The following is a 12002-nucleotide window of genomic DNA, read 5'->3' as shown; positions in this document are numbered from 1 at the left end:
GGGCATGGCCTCAAACTGGGAAGGAGGGCAGGGGCTGGGGGCGGTTGGCAAGAGACTCAGAAAACCTGGGCAAGCCCCAGCCCCCCCCGCTGTCACTGCGGCCCCCTCCCCTAGCTCATCTGCTCCGTCAAATGGGCTCATCTTGCCCAACTCCTCCCCCCGGAGATGCTGTAAAGTAGCATCGTCCCCCACAGGAGACGACTGTGGCTTTTACTGCAGGTCGAGGCTGTGGTTAGAAGGTGGCCTCCTAGCCTGCACACTTCGGCGTGGTCCCCGGGGCCTGTCTTGGGCCTGGGGTCAGGCCTCGGTGGTGTGTCCTGGGGTTGGGCTGTGTGGGTTTCCAGAATGAGGGCTCGGGAACAAAGTGTTTGCTGGATACGCAGCACAAGAGGCCCTGGGCTCTGTGCTCTCAAAAGCGGGGCTGGGGGCGGGGGACACTTTAAAAGGCCTCTTTTATGTCATTGCTCTATGTTCCCAACGTCCTTTCTCCTCAACTGTTGGCCGAGGCAGGACCAGCTTAGCCCAGGGGTCCTGCCCCTGCCCTGAGTGACACTGGGTAAACGGCACAGGGCCAGGTCAGAGGAAGGGAGGCTGGCAGTGGTGACCCTCCCCGAGGCCAGGCTTTGTTATTTCTCTCCCTTGCTTTGTCCCGAAGAGAAGAATTCTTCTCTCCCACGGTCTTTGTCCAGCTCTGGCCACAGGGCAGTGACGGCCAGCAGGAGCAACGACAGGTGAGTCGGGGCCCCAGTCCCCGGTGGGGGGAGGTCAGCCCTCCCCAGGCAGCGTCTGGACTTTGCCTTGAACCCAGGCTGCCCGGGCCCCTGCAGGGAGCTCTCCGTGCTGACCCAGGACGAGGCACCCTCCTGGGCTTGGTTCCAAGGGAGAGCGGCGTCACTGGGTGGGGTTTGAGCAGAGGACATGAAGCTGCGGGGCTAGGTGGAGGGTTTGGTTTGGAGAAATGGGACCTCGGGCTGGTTTCTCTTAGGACCCTTGAAAGCAAGTCTGCGCAAAGATCGGAGGGGTTGTCTCAGTTCCCACAGGAGGATGGAGCGTGTGACCATCTCCCACTTTCCTCTCCACCCATCCTGCTTTCCGCCCGCGGCTGAGGAGGCCTGTAGGCTGGGGCAGGTCTGCTGCCTCCTGGCCTGTGGTTGTCCCCATGCTCCCGCAGGCCCACTGGATTGTGATCAGAGCTGGGGAAAGAGGCTGGCTTGGCTTTTGTCCCCCCTTTTAGTAATAAAAGGAGAATTGTGACTTTCTGGCAAACTGTTGCAGCGGAGAAACAAAGGGGGTCTTTTTTCGTGGTGGTGAGGAGGGGGCCTGGTCCTGGTGGGGCCGGTTCTGCATACACCTCCCGAGAGGAGGTTGCCCCCCGCTCAGCCCAGGCACGGACACCTGCCGAGGGGCCCACTGCCGGCCAGGCCTGCCTCGGACAGCAGCTCAGTTTGGAAAAGCTGCAGAACCGGTTGGGGACTAGAGCAAGTGGTGCTTCCTCCCTGCCTGTACCCCGGTGGCTGCCTCATTCTACACTCAGTGGGGTGGGGGGCCCGGGGCCCAGGTGAGCTAGTGATGGGCAGGTCTTTGTTCCTGACTCCGTGGTTCTCTCCTCAGCCCACCTCTGGTGACGCCACCGCAGTCTCTCCCGTCCCCGCAGCCACCAGCCACGACCCAGGCCCATCGGCCTGGGGAGCATCGCCGGGAGCTGGTGAGGTCGCAGACGCTGCCCCGCACCTCGGGGGCGCAGGCCCGGAAGGCGTTATTTGAGAAATGGGAGCAGGATACAGCTGGCAAGTACGGATGCTCTCACCACCCCCCCGCCCCCCAGACCAGTCGGGGCCCCCAGAGTAGGCCTGGGCCCAGACTAGGGTCAGGCAGGCACAGCACGGCAAAGCTGGCCCTGTCCTGTTCCCCAGGGGGCAGTTCCCCAAGATGTGGCCTCTTGGGCAAGACACAAGGTCAGGGCCGGCTCCGGAGCCGGCTGAGGGATAGGTGGCCCCAGCTGTGGGGAGGAGAGGAGGGGGCAGGGGGCCAGGCAAGGCCTGGGGAGAGCCTAGTCCCCCTTCCCCCAGTCCTGGAGGGGCCCCGGCTGCCCTCACACCCACATTCCTCACCCAACTGGAGAAGCTGGTTTCAGGGCGTGACTGGAGAGGCCAGAGGGCAGTCACTGGGATGCCCAGCAGGAGCTGGAGGTGACACAGCGAGACCAGCCCCCATCACGCCCCAACCCCCGCTCCTGTTAGAGGTGGGCTCCACCTCTGCACACATTTATCCAGCCCTCCTGTCCACTGGTGGTATTGATGCCTGTTGCTTGTGGGGTGCGGCCCAGGCGTATTTGATGACGAACACCCCCAGTGCCGCTCCCAAGGCTCTGACTCCAGTGAGTCAGAAGGGACGCCCAGGAAGTGTCCCGCTGATCCAGACAACCTGATCTTGGCCATTAAGGAGTGTCCTTGGGGCCCAGAGGAAGAAACCACCGCTCCAGGCTGGGAAAGAGGGCGGCCCCGGAGGGAGGCTCAGAGGAGGGGTGGGATGAAGGGAAGCAGGAAGTGTGCCCCAGGCAGACGGCAGGGGCACGGGTCGTGCGGCCTCAGGTCCTCTGCCCCAGGATTGCCCGCGTGGGAGGTAAACAGGGGACCTGGAGGCTGGAAGGGGGTCTGGTCGTGCCAGACTCCATCAAGGGAGGCTGTGCCCTGGGATGGGGGGCTCATGCCTGGACATGGGTGTGGGGTTGCAGGGTTGCATACTGCCTGGGTGAGCAGGAGGGGCACGTTCTCGGAGTAGATGGCAGCCGGGGGGCAGCCCCCCAGCCCCCCAGCAGGCCTGCCCTCTCTCTGCAGGGGAAAGGGCGAGACCCGGGCGAAGCTGAAGCGCTCGCAGAGCTTCGGCGTGGCCAGCGCCAGCAGCATCAAGCAGATTCTGCTCGAGTGGTGCCGCAACAAGACGCTCGGCTACCAGGTGAGCCCGGCCCGACCGCTGGGACCCCGGCCAGAGGTGGGAGTGGGCACCGCCCCCCCACTCTTGTTCCCCTGGCCGGGACAGGAGCCCCAGTCTGGGGCGGAGGGGTAGGAGCTGGAGAAACTGTACCCTCCCGATTGGTCTCCAGCCGCTGCAGGTGGAGCCCAGCAGGCACGGCTTGTTGCTGAGCTGGGTGGATGGTGGGCCTGGGGAGGGGCTGGGAGGACCTGCTTGTGGGGTCGAATCAGGTGGAGGAGCTGAGGCCGGCGCTGTACTCCCCCTTACCTCCCTGCGTTGGCCTCGCAGCACGTGGACCTGCAGAACTTCTCCTCCAGCTGGAGCGACGGGATGGCCTTCTGTGCCCTGGTGCACTCCTTCTTCCCCGATGCCTTCGACTACAACGCCCTGAGCCCCGCGCAGCGGCGGCAGAACTTCGAGCTGGCCTTCACCATGGCCGAGTGAGTATGGTGGGTCCCCTGGCTGCCGGCCCCTCCCAGTCCCCAAGCCCGAGTTCTGCCTGCATCCAGCACAGGGGCCGGCAGGACGGGGGCAGCTGTCCGCAGAGCTGAGAGCCTTGAGGCCACCCAGTGTGTCGCCTCCCGTACGGATGGAGAGACTATGGCCAGGAAGGGGGGCTTTTCCCCGGGCCACCCGGCACTCAGTGGTAGAGCCAGGCTCTCTCCTCTTCTCGTGCACCTGCCCTCTTGGCTGGTACCCGGCCTCTGGTGTGCGGTCTGCCAGACCAGCCACAGACAAGGTGCAAGGGGCAGTGGGACAGGGTCCCCTGGGGCGCTGAGCCTGTCCTCTCCAGGCTGGTGAGAGATACAGTTGCTTGGGAGAGCCCAGCGGCTGATCAGCAGGAAACTGAATAATATCTGCCTGGGAGACATTTCAGACTTCTCCAGTAGGTACATTTTGCTTTCCTAAATGTCGTAAAAGCGTTTGATATGAAATTGCCTACCTTCTTAAGACCTGCTCATAGGGAGAAGATTGGGTGAGGGGTGATTTTGGGTTCAGGAGGTGCTCAGGGAGCTTGGCATTTGATTATAGGCTGAGGGCTACCCGCAGTGCCTCAGGAGAGTGGCAAAGAGGGCTCTGGTGAGGGTGCATTCAAACCGAGTAGGCAGGAGGGTTTAACAAAGGGATTCCTTGCAAACATGTGGGCAGGAGTGAGTGAGGAGCCAGGCGCCGTGGGGTATCCTTGGGCCTGAGGAGAACAGCTCTGTGGAGAGGGCTGGCTGATAGGAGCTGTACTTTGGGGCAGTGGGTGCGACCAGCTCACCGTGACCCGGCGGGAAGGGAGCTGAGGGAGTAAACCCTCTGCCCTCCCCCACCTCCTGCCCTCACGCCAGGGCCTCCTGTGGGCTGAACACGGAAGGCGGAGGGCAGGGGAGCTATTGCTGTGGTCCATCGAGTCCGCGCCCCCGCTCCAGGGCGGGCACAGGGCAGAGATGAGGGTGTCGAGGGCTGCCTGATGCTGGGCTTCATGGAATTAGGGGGAGGAAGGTCAGAGGGCAGGAAGACCTCCCCAGAGCTGAGTTTCCTGGAGGGAACATTTATCGCTCTCTCCTGCCCGCCCGCCTTTGTGCCTGGTGGAGTGAGCCTCTGGCCACCCGTGTGTGCCTGACCCCCCTTATGTCTTGTCTGCGACCCCGGTGCCCACGTCCGGGAGGTGCTCTCACATGCTGGTGGAGTTGGAAGAGCCCTCCCTGAAGCCTGGCCTGCCCTCCCCCCGGCCTGTTCCGCCGCACGCCTGGCCCCAAGCCCGGCCTCAAGCCCGGCCGGGGAAGGAGTTGGAGCTCACAGGTTACAGCCCCGTGCCCGGTACTGCGGGTCTCGCTCTAGGGGCAGAACGGAGACCCTGACTTGTTGGCGTGCTGGTGTTGCCCCTGTTGTGTTGTCTCGGATGACCTGCATGGCCTCTCGCCCCCGTGGGGTCATAAGAACTCCTTGTATACTTTGGAAGCCGTCTCTTTCCTGGCTGCTTAGGATTAGCTGTCATCCTAATTGCGGAAACAGCTTTGGACAGAGCGTGTTACACAACCGAATCCAGACGATGCTGAAGTAGCGCCAAGTTTAACGGCTCGATGTTGAGGAGGGGGCGCCTCCCAGGAGGAGGCCCAGCTGCTTGGAAGCCCAGAAAGGGTGACTGTCGAAAAGCAGATGGTCAGAGTGTACAGGGCCCGGGCTCTGATGTGGGCACCCAAGACCCACCCCCGCTGGGTGAGGCCACGCTTGTCTTGACAGTTTTTCTCCATCGAGTCCAGTGGGCCTGGCGGTGCCCGCTCAAGCCCCGGCTGCCTTGGTCACCCTCAGCCCTGGACCAGGCTGGGCTGTGGCAGGGAGAGGGGTGCCCCGGGCCCCAGGATGGTGGTCCTGCACCCCGGCTCGCAGGGAGCGCAACTTCCCTTGGCGGCCAGAGCCAGAGCCGTTCGTGGCTGTGCTTTCCCGGCACGAGGTGTGAGCTCAGAGAGCCTCCAGACGCCAAGCAGATGTTCTGTTCCCGCATTGGGGTTGGGGTGTGGGAGCTTGCTCCAGGCTGTGCCTCCCTCCCACCCAGAGCAGACAACGGCGGTAAAAACCGGGCCCGCCTTCCGGCCACCTGAGCCTGCTCCCGGCTGGCTGGGGAGGGGAGGGGAGGGGAGGGTGGCCTTCGGGCCCCTGAGATGAGTTCTGGCTTTTCTGCTGACTCGAGAGAGGGCTGGGAGGGGCTCCCACAGCCGGCCTGAGGGGGAGGAAGGCGCCCCCCACTCCTGAGCCATCCGGGAACTCAGCTCACAGGTACGTGGGGGGCCTGCCTGCCCGAGGCCTCCTGGGAGGATGGCAGCTGGGCTCACCTAGTTTCTTGGACAATAAGCTGGTTAGAAAAGCTGGAAAGAAAGCACAGGGACACCTACTTGAGGATACTGGCTACCAGTGTCTTAACAGACACTCCTTAGTTTTGCCAGCAAAAGCCAAGCAGACACGCGGGGCTGGGGGAAAGCCATCGAGGGCCACGCAGGCAGCATTGCTGAGAAAGGTAGTTTGCGGTGGGCGGTGTAGGGTGACAGGAACCTGGGCTCTGATGAAGGCACAACCTTTGGAAAGGAAAAGCAGCCATGGACAGGGCCCCTGCACATCAGGAAGGAGAAGTTTCCAGACCCTTTGGCGAGCAAGGGGCCTTAAAAGCACAGAGACGCATCCGGAACCTGGGGAGCAAGAGGGGTTTGTGATGCCCCGCCCCCTGATAATTTTCCTCCCCAGAGATTCCCCGGGGCCTAATCTGTGTGAGTGATGCGGTGTTGACAACACAGTGAGCTCCCCTTGTCCGACAGGTGTTCAGGGCTTGGAAAGCGGGAGTACCAGCTCCTGTTGCGGGTGCTTGACCCTCTGCACCCTTCTCCACTGAGATGGAGAGTGCGGTGTAGGCCCGGGGCCGGCCATGTAGCTGAGGATCCCGCTTGCCCTTCGGGGAATGTGTCCTACTCTCAGGTTACAGCCCAGCTGAAGGAGCTTCCAGGCTATTTGTAGTGCCCATGTGTCTCTAAAACCAGATAGGAGGCTGTAGTCTGAGCCCTGGCATCCCAGGCTGCATTTAGAGAAGGCTTAAACAAATAAAAATAACCCCTCAGGCACCTCCTCCACCTGCCTGACAGGCTAGCCCTGTAGTGACAGAAGATCACAATAGGATAGTAGTAGGAGAAAATCCTCTAACCCTTTTTTAACCCCAAACAAGGTGGGGCTAATTCATCTAAAATTGGTAGTAGGCAAATGATAGCTCTGGTTCTTGCTGCGCAGTGACATTTGAAATGACCTGTACTTTCTCCTTTGGATTATTATTCCATGCTGTTTGAACTATTTAAAACAAGTTTGTGTTTTCACAAAAACAGTTTTGTTTTCATTTAAAAGGCAATTGGGGCCTCTAATATTTTGAGACTGAAATGTTTTCATAAAAGTCAATGTTCATCATCATTTTCCTTTACTCACATCCTGTCTCAGGAGCTGTGTCCATAGCTTCTAGAAATCTTATCATTACTGTCATGGCTGGTTGGGGTGGGGTGGGGACCAGATGGATGTGGCTCAGTCCCCTGGTTTCTGGGGAAGCCAGCACCTGGCCCATAGCTTCCTGTCTGCGGGGTAGAGGGCGATACCAGGGTCAGGCCTTAGCGCCCATCCTGAATGCCACCCTGGGCAGGGGCAGGTGTGTCATTAGTGGGAGGGTCAGTGCAGCCTCTAGAATGAAGAAGGGGGTCAACCCAAGTTGGACAACACTTGGAACGTGCCAGCAATTGTAGAGAGAAACCAGAACCCGCTCAGGGGAGAGCCCCCAGGTACCCACTGGGGGCACAGTGAAGGAACCAGACATGTTTAGTTTCAGGGAAAGACATGGATATTAAGATGCTCTTCCAACATGTGAAGGGCCCTTTTGTGGGTGAAAAACAATTAGACTGAGAATAGCCTTGTGAGGCCAATAGGTAGAAAGTACCAAGAGGCAAAATAGCGTAAGAAACGTGAGGGAAAACTTCCTCCTGGCCAGGGCCGCCTGCAGAGGGATTGGAATGGTGCTTGGAGGAAATTAGGGCCCCTTCCCTGCACCTGGAGAGGAGCATGGCCGAGGCAGAGCCTTCGCCAGGTGGTTGGTGCCTCTGAGGGGGGTGTTTGGAGGGTGGGATTTCAGTTCTCTTCCAAGGCTGAGGTTTAGGGTTCTAATGGTGCCCACGTTTCCTGGGGGACTGACTACTGAGGCCACTGCTGTCAGTGGTGATACCTGGGCACACACCTGGCATTCTCTGTCTGCAGCCCTGGGAGGGCAGGAGGAGCTCTCCCTGCTCTGCAGGTAGGGAGAAGGGCATCAGACGCCACCTGATAGCTTAAGGAGGTGAACTCAGATCCACGGCCTCCCCAGGAACTCAGATTTTCAGTCCTTGACTATCAACGAAGCACCTCTGTGTGCATATCCTCGTCACAGTGTCCACTCCCCTGACACCGAGCCCCGCCCCGGCCCATCCTGGGCAGCCAGGGTGCCCGCTCATCGGGCCAGAACCACTCGCCACCCCACGAAGCCCTCGGCTCCCGTTGCAAGCTGCCCGCTCCAGACCGAGGGGGAGCCGCCGACGGGATCCAGGACCGGTGTCTCCGTTTCGCCCGGACTTTCGGTTTCTGATAGGAGGCCCGGCGTCAGGCCAGCACCACCGGATGGGCCCCATGCTGACGTTACATTGCTTGTCTTTGGAGCACACAGGCCCAGGAGCCGGCAGGGACTGGTAGAAAGTGCTTGGGGTACAAGGCACCACCTCCCAACAAGAACAAGCCCACCGGGAGGGCGAGCGGAGGTCGGGGGCTGATTTTCCACCGAGGAAATGGCACGGAAGGGTGAAGCTCTGGGCAGAGCCAGGATCTGAACCCAGCTCTTTAGAGTTCCCGTTCGGGCCTCTTTTCCCTGATGACCCACTCTGCTGCTTGGAGCGAACCATGATAATACAGACAGCAACAGTGAGCATTCCTAACGTTTACTGAGCTCTTCCGGTGTGCCAGACACCGTTCCTGCTGGTTGTGTGATTAGCTCATTAATCCTCCCACCTCCCTGTGAAGTGGCTGTTATCCCAGTCGGGGAAACTGAGGCCCTGAGAAGTTGTGTCGTGCTCAAATCATATAGCTAGCAAGGATACAGCTGGGACGTGAACGGTGTCACTCACGGACTTATGGATATGGGGGCAAAAAACCGGAGACCCTGGAACTACAAGAGTGCACGCAGCTGTTGAAGCTGATTGGACCGAGTGCAGTCGCTTTGGGCCTTTTGGGTTCGGCCTGATGACGCGTCTGGCTCGGCGCAGGGCGGGGCTTTGCTGGGCTTGGCAGAGGGTCCCTGCTGTTACCTTCCAGGTGGATGCTCATCTTCCCACCTCCATGAGACCTTGAAGCCGGGACCTTCAGTCCCCCTCCCAGCCGGGAACGGCAGAGGGAACAGCTTTTTTTGCAGCCCAGTGAAAGGCCCCAGTTTCCACACGCATCTACACCAGTGAGCCAGAAGTTAAACCAGTTATTTCCCAGAGCATGAGGCGGGCCCAGGGCGAGGTTGAGGGGAGGCTCACAAGATGATCTGAAGCAACTTTTAAAACTTTTGAGTTGTTGTGACCCTTGAGTAGATAATAAAATCAATTTTTAGTGGCTCACGACCAGCATTAAAACAAACAAAACCAAAAAACAAACAAACAAAAAGGAGGTGGGGAGAGAAATAAAGATGAAATCTAGAGAAAATATGAGTAGTAGAAAAGGTCAGTATCTTTGTGAAACTTTATTTCCACATAAATGTATGCACGTGCTGAATGAATCACGATGAACCACCTCTAACTATGGGTTATGGTTAAAAAAAAAAGTTAAAGACACTGTTTTAGAAGCATATGGGTGAATTTATTTTTTACTTTATTCATTTTACATTTATTTTTATAGTCCGTGCTGATTCTCCATATACTGCTGATACACATTGATCATTTTTTCAGTGAAATTTAATTTTGGAGCTAAATTTTTATTAATAAAACTAACTTTTTCGATTAATATAAGTTTGACTGAATTAATAAAATTGAATTTTTTAGCAGAACTTAATTTAGTGAAACCTTAAAGTGAAGTTGAATTTCACTGAAAATTTAAATTAAGTCTAGTTATGTAAAAACACGAGTCTTAAGGGCGGTTCCTGGATGTGGGAGTCTGGGAAACACTGCATTAGAGAAAGTAACTGCAAAGGCTCTCCTGGGGTGATGTGAGTTCCCAGTTGGGGAGCACTTGGGAGCCTCCAGCTCCGGGCCAAGCTCTGTTCTGGGGGCAGCGACGCTGGCTGATCGCTGGCTGATGGCTGGGGCCGGCGTTCTGATGGGGCTTCTGTGTTTCAGGAATCTGGCCAACTGTGAGCGCCTCATTGAGGTGGAGGACATGATGGTGATGGGCCGCAAGCCGGACCCCATGTGCGTCTTCACTTACGTCCAGTCTCTGTACAACCACCTGCGTCGCTTTGAGTGAAGCCCCTCGGGGCTGGAGAGCCAACCCCCGAAGGAGTCAGTGGGGCCACCTGTGTCCCGGAGTCAGGAGGCCCCCCGAGCAGAGTTGCATTCTGGTGTGAGAGAGCTGTTTGTTCTGTGCCGCGTAACCGCGCTCCCCAACCTGCCCGGCTGCGTTACTGATGGGAAAGTACCGCTGAGCTGCGTTCTGACCGCACTGATCACAGCCAAGGGCTCCAAGGAAAAGGAAGGATTACCAGAGAGAGAGAAATTGGTGCTAAGTAATTACCTTCCTTAAAAGAAAAATAATAATAATAATGCTTGTCTGTAGATTCTGGAAGGCTGAATCACAGTGTTCCCTCTGCTGAACTGGATCCATTGGCTTTACAGGGTTGCATTGACTACCAAGTGTTTTTTAATCAAAATACCCAGAGTTTTCTACTTCCTCACACTATTGTAGGTTCCTTTCCTCCCTCGCTCTGGGCCACTGCCAGGAAATATAGAGACGCTTAATCAGCAGCTTGACAAAGAAGACTGAAGTCTTGGGAAGAAACTGTTTAATCACTCCCAGGTCCTGGGCAGCAGATGACCTGCAAGTCACCTCGGCTCTCTGGGGAAACGGGAGGGCTCTCGCCTGGTCCCAAAGTGGTCCTGTCCTTCCCAGGAGGGCTCCACACGTGTTTGGCTAAGAATAGGCCCTCGGGAAGTTAACACTTTTAGGGAAGGACAGGCCTTTGGTGCAGCGAGGTGGTTTTTATTCACAGCTTTTTTAAAGGGATTTGCTGCAGATATTTATAAAAAGTAACTCCATCTGTACCACTGACCGTTTGTACATAAAAAGATGTGTCGCACTTCGCTTGGGATTTGTTATTTCTGTTTGGGAGATGGGGTGCCTAGGAATAAGAGATTTCTCATCCATTCCAAATGAAAATCTGCTTACATCCCACCCCCCCCCCTTAACTGTTTCTGTACCAGAATCACCACCCAGAAAGTTGAAAACCACATTTGCTCTTTTTGCATTTGCCTGTCAGTCACCCATCTCCGTGTCATGGAAGGAGCATGGACAGAAAGTCCCCCCTTGCAGTTCTGTCCCCTGGAAGTTGACTGACAGATCTGTGATCAGCAGTGGGGTGGTCCCGCACGTGGGGGAGCCCATCGAGGGGCACTGGTTTATTTTCACAGCTGTTTGGTGGTACAAAAAAAGCTGTTAGGGTTTTAGTAGAACATCTTTAGATTTTATAAAGCCGCAGCCATTAGCTTATTCTTATTCAAGAAGCATTTTCTAATCGGGTTGGATTTTAGCCATGAACTTGGAGAACTTCCCTTTAAGGAGTTAATATATGTCTTTAGCTCATGCAGTGGGTTCTAACGACCAGCATCTGTGCCTTCTCAGAGTCACCTGTGGTCCCTTGTGTTGGGGGATAGAGCTCTTCGGGGGTGTCGGGAGGAACACGGCAGAGCTTGCCAGGTGGGTGATTGGTAGTCTCAGCAGATTTGTTTGTTCAGGCTGCAGTCTTGTCCCATCCTTTGGATTCTCCCACAGTGGGAACCACTCCCTTTCCAGCTCTTGTCTCATGGAGGCTCGGGAAGGTGAGCCCTATTATTAGCAAAGACACTGCACCTGGTTTTTTTTTCTTACTGAAGTTTAGGGTTTCAAACCTAAAGCCAATCCAAGAACACAGGGGCTCTATAAAAAGCATGCCTATACATTACTGAGTCCTTGCGCATGTTAAGCGGAACTCTCCTGAATTGCAGACGTGGTCTTGCACCTCTGCACATAAAATAGAGCAGATCCTGCTGGCGTAATGAACAATTTCTCTTAAATTGAGGCATGGTGTCCCTCATGTCTCACATTCAGAGTAATACAGGCTAGATATCTTTAAAGTAGGTTCTGTAATGTTCTCGTCTGTGGTTTGGGGGGAGGGGCAAATGAGGGCTCATAAGCTTTAAGTGGTTTTAAACTTGATTATCTCCAAAACAAAGCCAGAGGGTTCCAAGGTGTGGAGCAAGTAGGGGGGGGGGGGCGTCCAATCTCAAGACATTGGGAAACCATCGTTTTAGATCAGGGTTGCACGG

General features: G+C 56.8%; 1 protein-coding gene across 4 annotated transcripts in view; it reads left to right on the top strand.

Moving 5' to 3' along the window:
- LOC309651284 (smoothelin-like protein 2) overlaps window positions 1-10781 on the top strand; it is a 57283-nt gene extending 46502 nt beyond the window's left edge. For all 4 annotated transcript variants that reach the window (XM_082443852.1, XM_082443856.1, XM_082443854.1 and 1 more), the window contains 5 exons: window positions 656-731; window positions 1612-1791; window positions 2838-2955; window positions 3262-3413; window positions 9822-10781. In XM_082443852.1, the coding sequence (XP_082299978.1) occupies window positions 656-731; window positions 1612-1791; window positions 2838-2955; window positions 3262-3413; window positions 9822-9948 (653 nt within the window). In that variant the 3' untranslated portion in view covers window positions 9949-10781. The remainder of the gene's footprint in view (window positions 1-655; window positions 732-1611; window positions 1792-2837; window positions 2956-3261; window positions 3414-9821) is intronic.
- Window positions 10782-12002: the final 1221 nt, after the last annotated feature.

This window comes from Balaenoptera physalus (assembly GCF_965194825.1).
Source record: "Balaenoptera physalus genome assembly, chromosome: 20".
Taxonomy (NCBI): Eukaryota; Metazoa; Chordata; class Mammalia; order Artiodactyla; family Balaenopteridae; genus Balaenoptera; species Balaenoptera physalus.
Note: the sequence above shows the minus strand (reverse complement) of the source record. Positions and strands in the feature narration are given on the sequence as shown.